Source organism: Thunnus albacares, chromosome 3 (genome assembly GCF_914725855.1).
Source record: "Thunnus albacares chromosome 3, fThuAlb1.1, whole genome shotgun sequence".
NCBI classification, from domain to species: Eukaryota; Metazoa; Chordata; class Actinopteri; order Scombriformes; family Scombridae; genus Thunnus; species Thunnus albacares.
This window is the reverse complement of record NC_058108.1, coordinates 5,756,949-5,778,764: the sequence shown is the minus strand read 5'-3', so window position 1 is coordinate 5,778,764 and position 21,816 is coordinate 5,756,949. Positions and strand designations below refer to the sequence as shown.

The window sequence follows — 21,816 nt, the reverse complement described above, 5'->3', positions numbered from 1 at the left end:
TCCTATATGAAATACGTGGGTAGAAACGCCAAGTATTTTTTATCAGGAGCTACAGTGAAATGCTAATTTCACCACAGATTAGATGTATTTCAAGAAGCTCATTAATAGACTTACATTCATATTCATTTAGAAAATATTTAGATGTTTGGGAGAATGAAGCAAGTCAAATCATTTGGTATCAGGAGACCGTGCACAAAGTTCAGTGAGTCATGTGACGACAGATTTAGGGGAGAGTAACTGATGAAAAAGTGTGCATATGTTCTATATATATTTAGTTTTTTTCTTTTTCAATTTGCAGGACAACCTGAGTTATACATAGTAAATAATATCTGAAACAACCTCCAGTTCGAATGTGATATCGCAGTGGCTCATCTGACTTCAATCTCCTCCAGTATTTCTTTTCCAGTTGGCATTTTTTTCCTCAAGCTGTGTGACTTTGTTGACTGGTCTCTTTAGCGCTATATATATTATCGTGGAGAAGCAGAAAGTAGAAAAGCTGATGTAGCAGCTTCTGTTTATAGATCTATTTGGTGTGTCTATCTCTAAAACAAATGCTCTGTGGTTTACCCTCCTCTGCCTTCCATCTCTATTTTGCTCTCCCTCCTTCTCTTGTTTTTTTTTGTTCCCTCTCTCCTCATTTCAAGATTTATCTCTCTCCAAGCCTGAAGCCGGGAGGTCCCTGCCTACCTCTACTTCCTGTTCCCACCACACCCCACACCAAGTCCACCACACCCCAACTCTCTCACCCTTTCCATCTGTGTATCTTTGCATCTTTTTCTACATTCCCCTGTGGTAGAGTACAATCCATTCTTTGGGTCTGGCAGAATAAGCAATGGTGGCACGGTAGAGGCTGTAACCCCCAAAATGCTAGTGGAAAAAAAAAACCCATTAAAAAATTTGTCAGAGTGTTGCCGAAAATTCACCACCATGTAAACATTTCAGGCATAAAGAAGCAGTAATTTATGCTATCAATCCCCATAAAATCTTGACACTTCACAGTTCATTTAAGCATTTGACTGTAGAAGGGGGGATTTTGTTTCTTTTTGTTGGAAAAGCTGTTGAATTACAGTAAAATAAAACATTTGAGGTTCCTGTAGCGCCGCTGCACTGCAAGGCTATGAATCTTTAGATGAATCATAATGAGATCGCCTGGAAGGTGTGAAAAGACAGCAAATTATTTTTCATCTAGCAGGTGAGCTGGATTAATGGTTTCAGTTGCTTTAGTTTGGTGTCTGGAGACTTACAAATAGCACACACCTGTGCTTCTTGTGGTGAAATAGAAGCTTACTGAGCTGCATATGTAAATATAAAAAGAACGAGCATGTGTGGGCTCAAATGCATTCATGCACACCCACGAGCCAGTGAACACTCGCTTGAAGATGCTGCAAAACTTAAATGCATTAACAAACACACATGCCCCTGTGCAAAAGCACAACAAATGCAAATCATTTGAAACTGCTGTGTATAACTAACACCAGAGTTACATTAGTGTCAGAAGAAAATTAATCTCACCAATATTTTAGATCAATCCAGTGTTTGGATATACCTGAAGGCAGGCTTATTACACAGAGGTGTGTAACCAGTCAGATGAGATGTTTTGGATTTTAACGATCCCTAACCTTGTAGCCAAAAAACAGCCTAGAGAGAGATTAATCCAATTATCACAACTTCTGGTGAGTAGCTAAAATCATATTATTATGCATTATTATGCATGATGCATTAAAAATATTGAATTCCACCTGGCTGAAACTTATGTTAAAGCAGCAGGCAGAGCTATATGCATTGTCACATGTCCGTGCAACAGTGAATGACATCTGTTTACTACCATTAATATTGCACCTTTCTTCCCCATATTCAAGCATATGCCGCGCACTTCATACTCTCTTCTGACTTCAGACTTCAGCACAGCCCTGAGGAAGCTCCACCAAAAGTAACTGTTCTTCACTGTAATACAGCAATTTATGCTGTTAACGACATCACAACACAGCTGCCTCCATCAAAAGAACCAAAAAGTGTTGTGAACCACTGAGAGGGGACATGTTCGACAGTGGTTCATAATAAGGAAAGAAGATGAGAAGCCATTCAATGCAACAGGTGCCTGGAATCTGGCAAAAAGCTACAGTGCTGTAGTACCACTGAGGTACAGGGGCTCAAAAATGAGTAAATCTCACTTCCTGTTCTTTTTTAGACAGCAGCTCCAGCAGCTCTGAGCCAACCAGTTATAAAGCTGTACCTACAGTTTCCAGCCCTGAAATAAGCCAGTGAGAGCCAATTTAGTGGTTCAGATAGAATAATTAATTCAGTTTTAGATAAAGTTTTACACTCACTGTGACACTCAATTTGAGTTATTGTAGTTTAGCTGTAAAGCTTTCAGGCTTTCAAGTGATGGTAATAATTACATTTTTTTTTTTTTAATCTCCGTACAACTTTGTTTTAAAAGATTTTGAAAAGAAATCACAAACAGATGTTTAACAATCCAATTAAGCAGCACTGTGATTCATTTATTTAATGTTTCTGACATAGAGGTCTAAAATAATTGCAGTCACTGAGAGAGGGTCCTGACCTCCATTCTTAAGGTCGTGCCTTCACACACACACAAACACACACACACACACGATGATCTGGCATGGCTTGGCTGAGTCTCAGAGCAGCTGTCACTTTGAGATTTAAACGGACTAAACTGATCTCAAAACTGTTGACACAAGGCTTGTACAGGATACTGATGACATGTTAAATAGATGATAAGGCCCCTGAATGCACATGGAGACCCTTGAACATATTAGATCCAAGTTCCTCTGAGAGTAAGCTACTGAGCAAGCAGCAATTTTCTCTTGTTATATTGCCGTGGGGACTCAAAACAACAAATTAGCACTGCACACCAACAAACACATCACTTATTTAATAGTCCTTGCTAATTAGCTGAATTAAAGTCAAAAGAGGAATGGAGGGACACCGCGGGCACTTTATCACATTCTCTTTGAATGGTATTCTGTTTTAACTTGGACTATAGACAGCACAATGTACTTGTCTTTGCAGATAAATTTAAACAACTTTCCCTTTCTGTCTCAGCTCCTCCATTTTTTAACTCATTTAGCACTTGTTTGTACAATATATATCACTGTCTCCCTATCATGTCTGTCTTGCCCTTGTTGTTCATAGCATCCTCCTACGCTTGTAAGTAACACAAAACATTTTCCTCTAGTGTTTATAACAGTGGGACTCTTCTCAAATGAATACAGAGATGAATCCACATAATCAGACAGCCGTGAACCTACTGCTCTTTAAGATTCAGATTGGAATCATCTCTCAAAGAGTCTTTAGTGTAAATCTCAATCTTATAAATTGGCTTTATAAACGTTTATGTGGAAGAAAATGCACTCAACTGCAAAGGTAATGCAGTTAATAACAAAGGGAATACTCTACATTATTGGTACCTAAGGAAAGGTTTGAATGCTTGCTACAAACCGGTTTGGCAGAGCTTTCAGCCACACCCATCCCACCATGAATGTGAATACTGATTTAATTGATAACTGAGTTGCTCAATCGGAATTGACACGAAATAATCAGAGTTCATTCAGAGAGTCAGACCGAGTTGCAGATAGACAGGTAGACAGGGTGAAGTGACGGTAGCTTTTTGGACTGTCAGAAAGACAGGAAGAGAATAAGACATGCAGAGACAGGACAGCTGAAAGCTTTATATTAGATTGACAGCTGAAAGTATCTTGTGTTAAGCTCGTGTCCGTGGCCTTTTAGATAGAGAGGTAGACAGACAGCCTGTGAGACAAGCAACCTCAGAGATACAGTCAGGAGAGCTAAAAGCTGTTATTAAGCTGATGGCAAAGACAAATCAACCAAATGTAGCTTCTATGAGGCTCGAGTCCTCGCTGTCGAGATGGACACTATATGAAGATAGACAGCTAGCGAGGACAGGTGAGCTGAAAGCTGTTATTAGAGTGATGACTAAACACAAATAACCAATGGCATCACTTATTAACCTTGAGTCCAGACCTGCCTAGACTGACAGTCAGACATGCAGTGAGATAGTGAGACAGCCAGTGAGACAGACAGGCAGGCTGAAAGCTGTTATTAGGACCCATCTGCACTGGAGGCTGGAGGCTGCGATGATGAGCCACCAGTCCACAGCTTATTATTACCTGACTAATTACATTGGCTACCTCAGGCTGGCAGCCCTGTGCCTGTATTTATAATCAAAGTGAAATTAAACTATTAACTGAATTAATGGCACAGCGGTGTATGTTGTGTCAGCTCACAAGAGACAGCGTGATGCGTGCGCCTTCAGTGTATTCATTTGTTCCTCTGCGCACATTTCGCACGATGAGGGGAGATTTATGAATGAGAGACAAAACACAAAAGCCAGAGGGACAATGCAGAGAGCAGGAGAGAGCGATAAACAGAGAAGTAGGCTGAGCATAAACATCATAAATGATATATGATACATGTGAGTAAATGTGCTACGTGCACTCACCAAACAGCAGTTGTTTTTTTTTTATAATTATCCATCGGTGCGACCATTGCTGCTATTGTATTTTGCTCATTCCTATCAAGGCTGAAATCATACTTCCTCTGCACATTTTCATGTATTTTACACATCAAAGGATTTCAATTTTGAGTTTCTTCTTATGTTCTCTTTGTATATGGTATTAATCCTACTGCTAGCATCTGCTATTTGGCCTACAAATATGATCCAATGTAATCAAATCACATATATCACATATCTTTACAAACCCATTTTCCAAAATAAATAGTTTTGAATAGGATTTGTTTTGAATATAGTTTGCTGCTGCATGTTGTTATGCTGTTGTTAAGCTTTAATTATTTTCTTTGCATGTGTGTACGTGATACTACACACTCATCTCCCTGCGGCAGCCCGAGGATATTCCTGTCTTAAATTATATTATTATAATGCAACATAGGCTTGCTGATATCGAAATGTTTGATGTGTTTTATGCGGGATCGCTGTAGGGTGGTTTCATATTGTATTGTTTAATCAGTGCTCTTATGCATAATGATACTGTGTGAACGTGATGTTGGATGGCGATGAGGCTTATCTGAGGTGGACTCATCTCTAATCATTGTGAGGCTGCTGTAAATTGGCCACAGCAAGATCATTTGGCAGTCAATACGAGCATGTGGATGTGTCCGTGTTGCAGCTGTGTTCTGTAAATGGCATGGAAAATCGGCAGTGTCCTCATGTCTCCGGTGAAGAAGTAGATGGATGTTGCATTGTCATATCAGTAATATGTCAGTTTCTTTGCTTACAGAAAGCAAACTGAACATGCAGCACAAACTGTGCCCACACATACAGTGCATGCACACACACACATCTTAGAGTGTGCTATAATTCAAACACAGATTGGACTTTTAACATCAAACTAGAGCCCGACCGATACTGGATTTTTGGGGCCGATACCGATATTAGGGACTAAATAATTTCAATATTGATATAAAAAAATCAATATAAAAAAATTTGATGTAATAAAATCAATATATCAGCTCCTATTCTTTATGTTCTCTAGTCTCTACCAGTGTTGGAAGAAGTACTCAGATGAAGTATCAAAAATAAAAGTACTGATTATGCAAAATGGAGTGTAATATATTTATCATATATAAATGATTGGAATAATGCTTCATTGACATGTACATGTGAGCAACATTTTAATGTTGTCATGGTAGAGCTAATTTCAACACATGATACTAATCTTCGTATAACAATACATATATAACAAACTGGTCATATATTTTACGTATATTTTACACATATATTTCCCTCTGAAATGTAGTGGAGTGGAAGGATAAAGTATCAGAATATGCCATGGAAATACTCAAGTAAAGTACAGGTACCTCTAAATTGTACTAAACTACAGTATTTGAGTAAATGTACTTAGTTACATTCCACCACTGCTCTCTACTAAACCAGGTATTCTCTACTCTATCAGGCTAGCTATGAGATTCATGCTACAGTTTTGTTCCGATCCTGAACCGTTATTTCAATGGATCGAACTCGAGTCAGAAACACTTTTATCTTGTTTATCGAAACATGTCATCTTTAGCATATTTTGCCTATTAATGTATAATGTTAACAGTCACAAACAGCAGCATCTCCACGTTCAGGGGAAACTTTCAACGTATCCGATGGAAAACCAGACTTTTAAATTTTAAGTTCTGTAAATGCAATGACTGGAATTGTTCGATTGGAGGGCAATACAGTAACAGAATACATGTAAGATTACCATTAGTTACACTCCTATTAATGTTATAGCGTAGCATTATAGGCAGAATGGGCTTAAGATCCTCACACATTGCCTTCCACTCAGCTGACAAGGTATGAAAGTAGCTACGTGGTTAGCTAGCTGGCTAATATAGCAAACGATGTAGAAAAAATCTAATTATGGAGTCTGATGAAGAGCGGTAGTGGCGGAAGCGTCACTCTGGTGCAATACATTTCAGTGGACACTGGAGCCCTGCGGTGTGCGAGCTGCGTATATGTTTATTTAGATATTTGCTCACTTTCAGCCCAGCATCCGCCCTCTTCAGCTTGGATGTGCTTGCATACTTCTAGCTTGGATTGAAATCTGAGAAATGAAATGATTATCATTCTGCTGTGCAAAAATTTTATTAGTTTAACATCACCAACATCAAACATTAAAATGAGACAACATCAAATCACCATCAAACATTATGCAAACATCACTGAAGATCAGAGCTTTAAATAAGGACTTTCATGGAGAGAAATAAACATTTAATGTCACAGAAATCTAACTGAATAGGTTTTCAACTCAAAATATATTAAAGGAGACAGCAACATATGGTAGTTTTTTGGTTTTTTCTTCAGTTCACTTCACCTACAGTTCTTCCAATGTGCATGACGAGGGGAAACAGACTGTAAACTCCAGTAACTTTTGTTGTAGAAGAAGAGTCCAGCTTGTTTTGGCCGTTGTCGTTGCCCTCATCAGCTCATCTAGTGTTTACTTTGTTTGTCAGTCAGTCTTCACCAATAGCCAGGGAACAGAATAATCAAAAAATCAATTTTTATTAGATAAAAAGTATGTTTTTAGCAGCAGCCCTTTAACTAGGAGTCAGTGTTCACATGTATTTCTGTAGACATACATATGAGTTTTAATTTCATGAAGCTAGTGTCTATGGCCTGGTTCTTGGCGTTAACAAAAGTGCCAACAAAAAAGAACCAGTGAATTTGTCCCGTTGAGTTTGACTGATGCAGAATATGCTTCATGACAGCTCTTGTTGCATCCCTTTGTTTTCCACAATCCACAAAAGCTTTTCCAAACAATGATTGAATAGACTGCCAGGATAGATTTATCAGGGTATAGTGTACAATTCTGTATGTATAGTTCTGAATACAATATCTTACTTTAGTGAAAATTGGTAACCAAGTTCATAGGGAGCTGAGATTCTGCACCTGATGCTGTGCATGGTAAATAATGTTGATAGCTTCTACAAAAAAAAACATTTCTTCATCAAGAAGGACAAGCCATTATGGTTACCTACTCATGTTTCCACCAGTCAGATTATTTGGCTTCAATCAACTGTTGTATAAATAGACATTAGCAGCTGTTTAATATTCAGCAATTATTTACAGCCCCTTATTTCCATGTATTTGCATATGAGTGCTTAATCAAATAAGACTTTCCATCTATGGCTGCACTTCTAAATGACAGAGTCCTGCACTAAGTGAATGGGATCAGGCCTGTTCATGCACACTGCCCATTGAGCTGGAATGATTCAGAGTACATTACATCTGTCATGCCTTACAAAGCGCCCATCGCTTTAAACAGAGTGGAAAGATAATATAGTGAAGCCTATCACACGCCCCGTTGAAAATAATTAATCCAGCATACATGCGTTGGGAAACAGATGAGAGAGGCAATGCACAATAAACCGTGTTGAGCGCTCATTTGTTGTTTGGCAAATTTGTTACCTGACTCTATATGAGTGGGTGGTGTGCATCTGTGTGTACGTACACGGAGGCTGGGGGTGTGTATGACTTTGTACCTTAGCACTTGTTTGGATGTTAGTGAGTGTGTGTAAAATATGTGTTTATGGATGTATGTAGGTGTGAATGTTACCCACATAGTCACAATTTGTCACCGGTTCTGTGAATGCCCATGCATGTGTCTGCTTCCGTATGCTTCATGCGTGCATTTTGTGTTTCTTCATTCATGTTTGTGCGGTTGTTTGTGTTTGTAATCAGCCCGTCCCGGGAGTCTCCGGACGTTCCGAAATAGAGCACAGAGACAGGTGTGACATATTAGAAATTTCGTCTCGACTCACATAGCGGACCACAAAACAATGAATATCCATCCATAGCAAACAGTAAAATGGAGAGAGAACGGGTGAGAGAGGGAGATTGAGAGTGTAGAGGAAGGAAGTAAGGAGGGACGGGGAGGGGGGGGAGGAAGGATTTTTCCATTTCAACGGATCAACGACTTTCCAATTTTAACACAATTCTCATTTGGAATTCAGACCAGAATGCAGCAAGATATTAATTTCGGGAAATCAACAGAGAAATTGGGTCACCTGTGAGCTATTCATTTAGGGCCGCCAAAACAAATAAGCAATTTAAAAGAGAGTAAGAGAGAGAGAGAAAGGAGTGGAGGAGAAAGAAGAGAATATAAAAAGAAATGATGTAAGTGCAGAGATGTAATGAAGGAGAGAGGGAGAACGGAGGGAAAATTTGGTTAAGAATGTGAGTCGGAAGATTTTGCAGACTGATGTATGCAGAAAAGAGAGAGAGAGGGACAAGGGAGACGAAGGGGGGGGGGGGCTGAGAGAGAGAGAAGGAGATAGTAAAAGGTTAGATTGAGTTTGAGACTTAATAGAAATGGCAGACATTGTTGTTTGCATTCATTGCAACACACATCCGCTGAATGTAAACTAATGCGGGCGGCGTCTGGTTCAATCAGACTTTAAAGAGTGTAGCAGAGGTCAGGGTCACAATGGCATTTAGCTCATTTAGGTTGAGAATAATTGCCTTTTTTTTCCACACATACAAACACACACACACAATCAGAAACAAGCAAACACACTCACAGACAGAATGCTGTTTTGAATGTATTATGCAAATCAGACGTTGAGTATGTCAGGCTGGCAGAAGTGTGAAGGTTGATACAGGCTCAGGCAGTGTTGGTTATACAAGTTAATACTGTATTGACTGGGTCCAGACGGGTGAGGTCAGGGGCTACGGGGGGGGGGAGAAGGAAAGCACAGAAAACATGTGTGTGAGTTTGGATGGATGCTCTCAAGGTTAAGAATGTAGCGGATAGGCTTTCGCACCATTTTTAGCAAATTAAATTGAGTCTATTTGCCGTTATCGTAATCATTTTTCACCTTTCTACTCTCTCTTTAGGACAGTCCGTTGATCCTCCAGTCTGACAGAAATGTGACCGTCAACGCTAGGAATGATCAGGGACAACTGACCGGTCAGCTAACAGTGGGTAAGATCCACACACACACACACACACACCATACAAAGATTATGTCCACACATACTACATTGGCAGTAAGCATTTTCTTCAACCTCCAAACTAGATAATTCATTCAAGACATTCAGTTATATTGCTTTGTTTGTGCTTGAAATTCCTAAATGCATTTTACCTCCTTCTGTTTACCAAACTAAATGCTATCTGTTTCCATTAGTGTATCTCACTGAGGCTGACAGCCGTGCTGTTTCCTCGACTAAATCATTTTTCCAAGCTCTTATTGGATTAGTGAGGGCCTAGTGTTCTACAGAAGACGTCACTCAGGGGGACGTGTGTCATACATATATATATATATATATATATATATATATATATATATATATATATATATATATATATATATATATATATATATATATATACATATATATGTATGGAATATTCTTAAGGGACTCAAAAAAGTTGAAGAAAATTCTTAAAGACTTTTAACAAAGCAAATATAAAATTAGCATCTGAGAATTCTTTGTATGAAAATAACTGGAGAAAATCAGCTTATAGTATATGGTTTGATACATTGTTTCTCTGTCATGTACTATTAAAGGATAGGTTCACAATTTTTCAAGCCTGTCTTAAAGCAATACTCAGGTGGCCACATGAGCACTGAAATGGGTTTTGCTTGCTGTAATATAAAGCGGATATCCTTCACAGTTCCAGTCTTTTCCCTCCGTGTCTCGATGGACGGAGTATTCCTGCTCAGCTGCAGTGGAGCGGGAATCTGGCACCAAAAAGACTTTGAAAGTACTGAATTGATTTGACTAATTTGGACAGCTGAAGCTTTAAATTATCTTCAACTAAACTTTAAATGCAATACATACAGAAAGAGGCCTGTGGATTATGAAAGGGCGTTATGAAGGGATGGCCAGTATGAACGGGAGGAATGATGACAGCCAATAAAACATGTGTCAGTGTTCATTTTCGCACCTGATAGCTTTTTTAGGACAGACTTGAAAAACTGTGATCCTATAAAATACTATTTAAAGAACAGCCGCTATGGACTGATTGGCTCAAAGAACGCGGTCAGAAAGATTGTAGGTCAGATACGGTGACATTGGAATTGTAAATGTGGGGACTTTGACGATGTAGGAAAACAGAAGTGACAGAGAAAATCAGAGCATGAAGAAAAAGCAAACATTCACCCAAAGAGGAATAAAGGCAGAGCATGAGGGAAAAGATTATTGAACTTTTGCCAATGCTAAACATACAGTAGGAACCAAGCATTCATCAGAGTAGGGTGACAGCAGATAAAACCAGGAAATTTTGCTTTTTTATATTCTAGACGTTAGTGGTTTAAAAGCCGTTCTATCTGTAAACAGTAAATGTTTTGCCAGATTCTGACAACCATGACACTGTTTGTTGCAAATGTCTTTTGGTTTCTGATGAACTTTTAACTCAAGACTACAGGACAGAATATTAAATCACTGTTAAAGTTGCCAGTATAACCAGTAAGAGTGGAAAGATTGGAAGGAAGGAAATGCATTCAACATGTTTGTCAAGTCTCATGAAGTTGGTTATACTGAATGTACATATGTAAGGTCGTTAGGATTGTGCGTATCACAGTGACAGAGGCACCGATATTATGATGGCAGTGGTTAGAGTTCAGAGCAGTTAAATATAAAATGAAGTTGGCTGTTTTGTTCACTTCTTGTCATCTCTCTTTTAGTCTCTTTATTACACAAGTTAAGTAGCCTCCGGTCAATACTGACCAGCACTCTCTCCCTGTATTTTCAACTTTAATTCATGTCAGCTTGATGGCTGAATAAATGAATATCCACCGAAAAGGTCCCAACTTAACATCCTGTCACCCCGCGCTTGTGTGCTTTTGGATTTTATAAAACAGGCGACAGAATCGGCTCTATAATAACGTTAAACGATGATATTGATGCAAAAACTGCATTTGTGGATTTACTGTGAGAAGCAATGAACGGCATCTCTTATGTTGATGATGCTCATTAATTAACAGCAAAATAAGTTTTAAAATCCATCAGTGATGCAGCCTGTCAAAGAACAAAACCAGTCCTCATCCTACTAATTATAATATTTTTTAACTCAACGACGTGCTCTCTTCCTCTCTCTCTCTCTGCTCCCCCTCGTGCACCAGGGACAGAATATCGTGCAAGCATGTAACCCTTTCCATAAATGTTCTGTTATATCTGAATAAAAGGCACATTTACATAAAAGACGCTTAAGTCTGAATAATAAAAAGGCGTTACTTGAACAGACAGATGAAGCCAGCGACGTTATGTGTTCCATGTTTTAAAAGGGTTTAATATTTGCTCGTATTCATTCTGGACTGTTAATGCAGAGGATTTGGTATTTTGTAGTGTTGTATGATGGATTTCTGTCTGTATTGTGATTTAACATCAGAGAAAAGTGGTGACTGGCAAGGACAAGGCTTTAATATAATGTAAGTGGTTTTCACTGTGGATTTGCAAATACTTGTGGAGTGTTGTCATAATCACAATATGGGGAAAATTTAGATGGTTTTTACAACTTGGTGGATGAAAATTGTCACTTGAAAGTGCTCTTTTGAACCTCCTGGAGATAATCAAAATGAAATTTTCATACATACCATACTACACTCTTGCACTTGGTGATGATCTCTTTGAGTTTATGTCTTGAAGGAAAGCAGACACTGCAGTGTTGACCAGTGAAGTTTCCTGTCAAAATGTATGTCACAAGATATTTGCAGTCTTCACTGTGATCTTACAGTTTTTCTCTGTGATCTTAACATTAGCCTATAGATGACTTTACAGTAGCTGTACCCAAACTTCATGGCATTTTTATCCCTTCATATAATAAATGATGTTGTTAGTTCTCTTTAGTCTGTGATTAGCTATGTTCAGTTTGGATGAAACAGATCTGGCTGCTTATTGATGCCATCGCCAACAGATTCAACATGTGATTTGATGGATGTTGGAGTTATGTTGCCAGTATGTGATTGGTAAGTGAAACTGTGATTGCATTTGGAAATACATCAAATTTCCTCTCATTGTTATTCAGCCTTTCACTTCTTCCTTACTGAAAACATTTGCAAATTTACTTGACACCTTGAATACTCAAGGGAGCAGAAATGTATGTTACAAAACTTAAGGACTTTAAATCAGCAGTAATAAACAGTAAAACAATCCCATCATCATAAATGGATTGGCCATTGGTGATTCCTGATGTATTAGTCATATCACCTAAACATGGAGCATGGACGGAAAAAGATGTTTTGAGGGTTAATATCATAAAATGAGCAAACTAATCTGCTCCTCATGTTTGATGTGGATGCAGCATATAGATATGCATCTCCTGTAGGCTGGCCAGGCGCTTCTAGTGTCTTTATGCACACACACACACACACACACACACACACACACACACACAGTCTTCCCTTTTCTGACACTTTGAAGGTTTGAAATCCCTGACAGCTCACCTCCTGCTGTTAAAGCTCCCCAAAGCTTCTTTCCTCACCAGGAAAAGCACTTTAATGCTTATGTGTGTGTGTTTGTGTGTGTGTGTGTGTGTGTGTGTGTGTGTGTGTGTGTGTGTGAGAGAGAGCGTGAGTGAGTGTGTGTCTGCAAGCCTATCTTGTAGTCAGCAGAATCAGTCTGTAAAACTAGACGGTCAGACAGCCTACTGCAGTCAGTTTAGTCAAGCTGCTAAAGGATGACACGGACTGTCGCGTGACCTAACTTGTGCAGTCAGACTCACGCTTTGGACAAAGCTGTGCACTAGTGACAGCACAAGTGTCGAATATACACTGTCATACCTTACAAATACCTCTTATATACCAATTAATGTGAACAAATTACACACAGACCTTTACTTTTCACACACAGACGTTCCTAGCTACAATTTTGCGCTAAGATTCCCCAGACACAGGGAAATCTGCCAAGCAACTTCCATCAATAACCACTTTGTGACATGTAAACACACACACACACACACACACACACACACACACAAATACACTAAAGACCTCAGCGGCTGGCTGATGGGTTGGAACGGGACAGAATGAATCCTCCTGAGAAGTCTCTTCTTCCAGGCTCCGGAAATCCCTCGGTCTCCTTCTGCCACTGCCTCCTGTTGTCTCTGTGCTGACTCAGCAGCATATTTAACACACACACACACACACACACACACACACACACACAAACAAAAAAAAACACACTTCCTTCCTCTCTCTTCAGTGTCCTCATAGGGATGGTTGTTTCTCCTCACCAGACATTTGCCACATTGGAAGCAGAGAAGTTCCACCTCAGTAAACCACTTATTAGTATTCATCACTGAAACTCAACAGAGGAACAGCTTGCTCTGGCTTATACAAGAGGTACAGGATCATTACGGTCAGCGGTAAGGAAAGGTGAAATGCCCACAAACGTTAGGACACGTACGTTAATACCAAGACACACGTGTGCTGGCACCTTATTACATCACGAATGGTAAAATAGGTTCTAATTTGAGTTGCACAGAAATGGAGAAGAGGAATGAGAGAAAGATCTCAGTGCTTCGGTAAAATCACTGAATCTGCAAAACAAAAGAAACAACTGTCAAGGTATTATTTTAAAGGTTTTATAAGATTTATTGATCTTTGAGTGAAATGTCTCGACAGCTGTTGGATGGATTGTCATGAAATTTGGTATCGACATTTATGTCCATACAGGATGAATTTAATGACTTTGGTGATCCACAAACATTTATCTTCCACCATCATCAGGTCAAAAAATGTCAAATTCTTCGGTTTATGAATGATATTAGCAAAACTAATTCCCACAGGCTTCAGCTTTAGTTTGTGTTTAGTGCTAATCAGCAAATATTAGCATGCTAATATGCTGAACTAAGATGATTGACATAGTCAGCATTATACCTGCTTAACATTAGCTTGTCATTCTGAGCATGTTAGAATCACAAACTGGTTTGCACGTACAAGGGATTATCCTTGATGATGTGGTGCATTACAATAGAAGAGGAATACAAGTGTCAGGGGTGCAAAATTCTCTACCACCGCAAATTTTCAATTTATCAGGGTATTTACTAAGATCACACATATAAATTAGCCCAACCACAGTTCATCTGATTTGTATGAAGTGCAACTAAATAAGATATGATATCTTGCAATTACTGAGGACTGCAAATCCTTAGTAAATATACCCCTCATCTTGTTAAGACTTTGATACTGATAATCCTGCAAGGACACAAAAGGAGATTTGCCAGGAAAAAAAAAAAAAGATATTTTGATGTTTTTGCTCTTTATGGTGATAAAATCAACTCACTTAGGGAGCGCACCTTGACATAACCGATTATCATTATACAAGTAGAAACATTCACAAATGCTTTACATTGTGTCCTTCTGGGGGCCCCTCTTCTTCTGAGACAGAGGGTCTGAGTACATGCGTTGGCCTTGGGTACCTCATCTCATTTTTATTGCTCTCTCTCTCTCTCGCTCTCTTCAATCTCTCCATCCCTTCTCTTCTTCTCCGTCCTCTGTGTCGCTGTCAGCTCGTTAAAGTGAGTGAGAACCTTTCATCTTTGTCTTCTGAACGCACGACCATAAAGATGATGAGTGAACTCGAAGTTTTGAAGCTATAACCTTTCACCCGCCTAGGTGATGATGTTCCAGCATTAGAGACAGTACAGCGGTGTCTGAGAGACGTCCGTCGGAGGCCAGATGTTCCTTTAACTACCCCAAAGCAGCGGAAATTTCAATGATGTATAATTTCCGTCATAATTTTTGTCAACAACATTTTTTCACTGATGAAAAGACGATAACAAAAACGTTTGTTATTGTTGTGTTATCGTGTTATCGCTGACTAAAATATGACTAACACTAAATGGCATTTTAGTCAAAATGAACACTTCCCAAAGTGGAGATATTGACATAAGACGTGTATTTTCACTGCTAATGACTGGATTTCTTAATCTTCCAGGTTGAGCTCAGTATCAAGAAACATAGTTTATCAGTTATCCGTTTAAAAGTGTGCCTTAACTTATAGCAACAAAATCAAAAAATGAAAATTGGTTACATTTATTTTCAACAGTTTAAACATGAGTAAAGCTGCTCACTTCAAAGTTGAAATACCAAGAGCACAATACTAATAAGAGCTTAAACTAGCCAGCTCATTATTCTTTATGTTTTGTTTCCCATTCTTGTTCTCTTTACCTGCTGGCAGTCATTACAGGCTTATGTGTGTGTGTGTGTCAGGGGGGTCATTTGCTTATACCTGCCATAAAAACAACCCCTCCAACTTTTAAAGTGACATTCAACATTCATCCTTCATTCACCACACTGCAACACTTTCCCTTTGTCTTCCTCTCGCCCTTTTCCTTCTTTTACCTCTTTGTTTCCTCGCTTATCCTCACTTTTCTCCATTCTGTCGTGTCACGTCTACCTTTCTCTCCCCCCTTTTTTTAATCATGCATGGACCTCATCTCTTATTACAGTAAACCAATGAATTCCCCACTGACCTTGTTACCTTCTTCTAAACTCGGGCCCACATTTATCACTTCATTATCTTTACCTTCTTAGACTAATTATGTTCCCTTTTATCTAGGTGGAATCGCTCACCTCGTTTCTATGGCGTTTGGCTGATGTTGCTCAAAAATTGGATTATCAAAGCAGAAGAAATTAGGGGACTGAAAAGAAAAGGCCATAAAGAGTGATAGACGGTTAATGATTTGTGGTAAAAGTGAGGTGAATTTACCAAGACAAAGTCAAATAGTTTCATGTGTTGTTGTAGTTGAGACATTTTATGTGTGGATTTTTTGGATTTATAGCTGTAAGAAATGTAAGAATATAAGGAAATGGATCATATTTTATTTTTCACTCATTCTCAGAGACATGGCGTCACTGTAGCAGTTTAACGGTTGAATGTTGGCTAAAATTGGTTTCTGATTAGTGTGCGGAATGAGCACTCGCAAAGCCTTGCATAAAATTCAATTGTTCCATTACACACAGTCTAATTATGAATCTACATCTTTGCAAATCCCCCTCTGAGAAACAAATGATGTACATAACAATCATATTTTGCAGTGATCACACTTTTCAACTAGAGTGAGATCTTTCTGGCTTGATTCGTCTGGCTGAGAAACATAAAGATACAAATACTGTAGTCTGATTTTATGTGTCTCGCCCTCACCCAATCAGCAAAGTTCAGACAGCATATCTTCCACATATTATGCTGCTACTCTATGATCAAATCAATGGTTTTAATGAGGCAATTAAAAATACATAGAGCTGAGCATTAACAAACTGAAATACACTTTTGGGGCCATCAAGGACTCAATAAAAGCACGGATTTATCGCTATTGTTACCATTTATTCTTTTAATTGTACTTTAATTGCACAAAGGCTAATTGTCTGCATACTATTTTGGCTGCAATATGGCAAATATTGTTTTCATCACTTGTTCATATATGTGGGTGTGTGTTGCCCTAAGGAATTGATTTAATGGACCATATGAAGTCATCCTTCTGCACCAGTGAGCTATAGGCCTCATACTGTATGTTGGTGGTTGGACACAATAATAAAATGACAGATATATAGTACTTCAGTCATGACAGTGCTCTCCTTGCCTCTGGTATTGTAGGCGTATACAATAAAGGATGTGTGCAATAGGTTGTGATGTTTTTTTTATTTTATTATAATATGGTGGAGGCTATTTCTTTTTCCTGCTTTTTTTATAATGCAGTTCAGCAATCAAACCACATTAAACTGGCTTGTAAGTGTAAATCATTGGAAGTGCTCTAGTGATATCTCACTGTCCACTCCTCAAACATCTTATTCAGTCTTTTTCTGAGAGGTGTTGATTCAAGTCTGTTGTAATTTTTTTATGTGATAGTTTGCGGTGGTGTTTCATTGGATTGCATTATATTTTGAGGTTTACCTATTATTGTGTCCACCCTCTGTAGTTGCATCACATTATGTGCATTGGGAAATGTTTTCTCAGTTAATAAAGTAGTGTGTTATTGAATAGAACATTGTAAAAGCTACAAGATAATTTAGAGTTTATGCACCGAAGGGAGTGACACGACTGTGAAGAATAACAATTTGTTTGTTTTCTGTGTTTAATAAAAGGACGTTAAACCACGGGGAAAAAAAAAAAATGCTTCTCTGTCATGTAAGTCAACAAGAACACCGTCTTCAGTCAGTAAGAAAGACTTTATCTGTGTTTATGAGCTTGGAATGTTTATTGCAAGGATAGCAGAAAATGTCCCCTTTATTGTTTACCATAAAGCAGCAATGTGTGCTGTCAGTCGTTCTTACCGACCAACCTTACATCTGCACAAAATCACCTTGTGAGAGCTGAGAAAAGTTGTTTTATAACACCGCTGCTGTACATTCAGTTCTTACATTTGCAACCATCCACGCAAAAACTACTCGTTCCAACTTGCTCGTGACCTATCAAAATTGAGTATCTTCCTAAATCAGAATGTATATAACTGTGTTAATATCAAGCTTGATAGTGAAAGTTTACAGAATGTATCAACCAACTCTGATGCAAGGTGACAAAAAAAAGTTTACTGTGCACTAATAATACTGAATAGCATATTTCTGCATTGTCTCTGTTAAAAGTATGAATAATGCAAAGTGCACCATGGTTGAACAATCTGCCACAAGGTTAGAGCAATGACTCAGTATTCCTTTAGGCATATTTGTAAACTAAACATTTATAACTATGTGCATTTTAAATAAAGGGATAGAATGCCAAAGCTTCCACCTAGACTTGCATTCAATTTTGCACTTCATCCCCTGAGGCACTGTTGCCATATTACAGTGCATTTACATTTGAGTTACTTGGCAGATGCTGTTGTCCAGGAAAATTTTCAAAAACTACAAATAGTGAAATATATTAACATTTATAATCTTCTGTAATTATGAGTTTCAGAATTATGAAAGAAATTGCCAAGAACATTCATGTAGTAGTTTAAGTCAGACATCATCTGTGCCCACAAGGGAACCTGCCCAAATGCAGGCGATGTAAGTTGGCACAAGGCCTTTATTGAAATGTAAAAGGTCAGTTAATAAAATGTCTCAGTTAAGGCTCACTAACTCATATTTAAATGCAAGATTATTATCTCCCCCAGCTTGTATTTGCCATGACTTCAGGATATTAATGTAATTATGTTCACAGAGGCATGTAAGTCACTAGAAAGCCATAAAAATCAGATATACCCTAGGCCATGAGTTCTTCAACTTTTCCAACAACGGAAACAACTCCAGATTGTCTGCTGTGCATGTGAATTTTCTCCTTTTTTTTTTCATTTTTGATGTCTTGTTCTGTCCTGCGATATAGTAAGATGATTGGGTCTGGGACTGGGGCTTGCCTTGAAGTTTAAGAGGCACAAAGACTGACTGGGAAAGTGAGTGAGCAACGTTGTTCCCTGCGTCAACTTGCTGTTCGGCTCTTATGGAAAGTTCTGCTGCCCCATGAGTGACATAACATAATGTGAATCTACTTGGCTTGCAAACTGTTTCCCATTCGTTTATCCATTCATAGTTTGCTCTTCCATCTTGTTTCTGATAATGTAAAACAAAAGTGACACAGCTCCTTTTTAACTTGAAGTGAGAAGTGTTTCATCCAGTCTGTTACAAAGCAGGTTTAAGTAAGTTTGATTTATGTTAGCGTAGCATGTAAATATCCCACCAGATAATCCTGATCCTAGTCAGGCTTAGCTTCATATCAGCCTTAAGCAGTCCTGGTGTTTCCATCCTTTACACTTGAAGCACACAACTGCAGCTCATGTTAAATTTATTGATTTGACACAGGCTGCAATTATTTTCTGCTCAAAATACAGAACTAAGACCTTTACCAGGCTATAGCAGGAGAAATACATTTCCTTGCTTTGGGCGACTTCAGTGTATTATTCATAGACTTGAACCCAAGATTACATGATTTCAAGGTGAGCAATGCAAAACCCTGAGGTACTATACAGTATACATGTAACAGGGGAGTTCAGCAGCATGGTGATTATCACTACCTGCCAGTCAGAGTCTATGTGCAGTAGATGTCTCAAATGTTCTCATTGTAGTTGTGTTAATGTATTGTTGGTTTTATAACGTATTCTTCACACTATTCATGCCGTGAACGTCTCAGCTTTCTCTCTTCACCTCTGCCCTCTTCACTGTGAATCTATTAGATTTGCGCTCCATGTCTCATGTGTTTTAAAGTCATTATGTCAGACTTATCACTGATCACATTACAGCCGCTTTAGTTTATTGTGTTCACTCAAGTAGACTTTTAATGAAACACTGTTTTACAAACTTACTTGCATATTCAGCTTTTCAAAACCAGTGTAAGGCTTTTCCATGTCTCCCATCACCAGGATATGATGTTTACATTTGTAAACACATTAAAAGGATACCCCAAAAACCCCAATCATAACTGGGATACTAGTGTACGTATGCAGACATATTGACTGTGATGCTGCGCTGTACATCATTTCTGTCAGGACAATAGAATAATATAAGCAAGACAAGGAAGACAGGAAATGTAGGCAGATTGACTGAATATTACAGAATATATGGGATGCACAATAAAATACTGGACTATTTCACTAAGATTTCTTTTAAAAGAAAGAAAAGACTTTACACTGTGTATAAAGGAAAGGAAAGCTACTATAGCAATATCACTAATTGCGTTTAAATTCTGTAGGAATATGTAGTGCACCGTGGTCATACCTTTGCCAGTCTCCTCATCTTCTACCATTTCATCTTCCCTCTATCCCACTGCCCTGACTCCAGAGATCAGGTTGATTAATGTAGATGACAAACAGCACTCATTTATCTCTCCCTCTGTCTCTTTCTCTCCTCCCTTACCATATTAATGACTGTAATCAACTCTAAATAAATAATTTGTGTCCCCCAGTGCATGAATCTCACCCTCCCACCTGTGGCAAATTCAAAAGTTAAAAAGTGCTTTGCTGTGCAGTTTCTTTCTTTCTCGACAGCATCTCCCTTCTCTCCTTTTCATATCTTTCCCCTCATTTATCTTTGTCTGTTTCTTTTAAGGTGTCACACCTTGAAGAGATTAAAAGTGTGTTGCGGTGCGACAGAGTGCCTGTCTCCCTCTTTTGACTGGTAGAAACACTTCAAACAGTGTGGTGACCCTGTTGTTTCCTGCTGTTGCATCATGGCCATGTTGCATGCTGTTTACTTTCAAAGGACCAAAATAATACAGTTGTTTTCTCTTTTGCACCCTTCTCTCCCTTTGTTATTCTCTCGCTCCTTGAACTGTCCCTGATAATACTTATCTCTAAAAGTTAAAGTGTCTCACTTTCAGCTGCATTCAACTAAATTTGCTGCGGGTTTACTCATTTCATGACCCTTAACTGTGTTTCTGCAGAAGGAGATGTTGTTGAGTGGCTCGGGTTCTGAAGGTCTGTGGGCCATTCAACTCTTTTAGGTGTCTGTGATGTCTTTCACCAAAGATATAAACACACACCTAAAAAAATCAATATCATTTTAAGTGCACACTATATTTAGAAAGTTTTCACCGCTTTACCTCGCCGTCAGACAGCCCTTTTCCTTTGGCACTACGTTTTCTCAACTGTAGGACTTCTGTATTCCTACACATGCTGGGCACTGTATTACGCCACAGATCAGCTGTTTGCATCAAAAAGTGCTGGAGTTGAGAAAATGTAGTGCCAAAGGAAAAGGCTGTCTGATGGCAAGGTAAAGCTTTGAAAATTGATTTTTTTAGGTAGGCCTTTATTCAGGTGGTTAAAATACGTTCTACTGCAGGTAATACACTGACTACGGATAACTACCTCATACAATCCCGCCTCAAAAAAATCTGAACTATCCCTTTAATAGAAAAAGATGATATGATACGCTAATAAGCTGAATAGCATGAATAGCATTAACATTCAATCAGATAGGAATAAAGTGACAAAAATTTGCCAGAGAAGACACTTTGAGGGAACTGCAGTACGGCTCATCAAGGGATCTCTGGTGTATAAAATGAGTCCCAGAGAGAATCACGACAGATAGTCTTGCAACAAGTGCTGTAGCTGTGCAAAGCTGTTGATTAGTGTACACAGTACAAGTCAAAAGTTTGGATACACCTTCCTGTTCTCTTGAATGAAAAGTCTCACCTTCGAGCAAAATCAAAGCTCGGGTACTAAACACGGCCTGTGTGGAGTTTATTAACGTCGCTGACTGTTTACTGTCTGCAACATTTGATGTGGCAAGAGATTACACTATACATTATCATTCATTTTAGAGTTATTATTTTCCTTCAGGAGCTCATATCAGGCAAATCACCACTACAATAAATCCCAAAGGTTCATATATGCACTTAGTCAAACATAGACG

At 38.6% G+C, this 21,816-nt stretch overlaps 1 protein-coding gene across 4 annotated transcripts in view; it reads left to right on the top strand.

Annotated features, from left to right (window-relative positions):
* The window catches only part of LOC122978908 (zeta-sarcoglycan), a 283,738-nt gene that overhangs the window by 198,168 nt on the left and 63,754 nt on the right, over positions 1-21,816 (top strand). For all 4 annotated transcript variants that reach the window (XM_044345988.1, XM_044345985.1, XM_044345986.1 and 1 more), the window contains one exon: positions 9,386-9,473. In XM_044345988.1, coding sequence (XP_044201923.1) covers positions 9,386-9,473 — 88 coding nt within the window. The remainder of the gene's footprint in view (positions 1-9,385; positions 9,474-21,816) is intronic.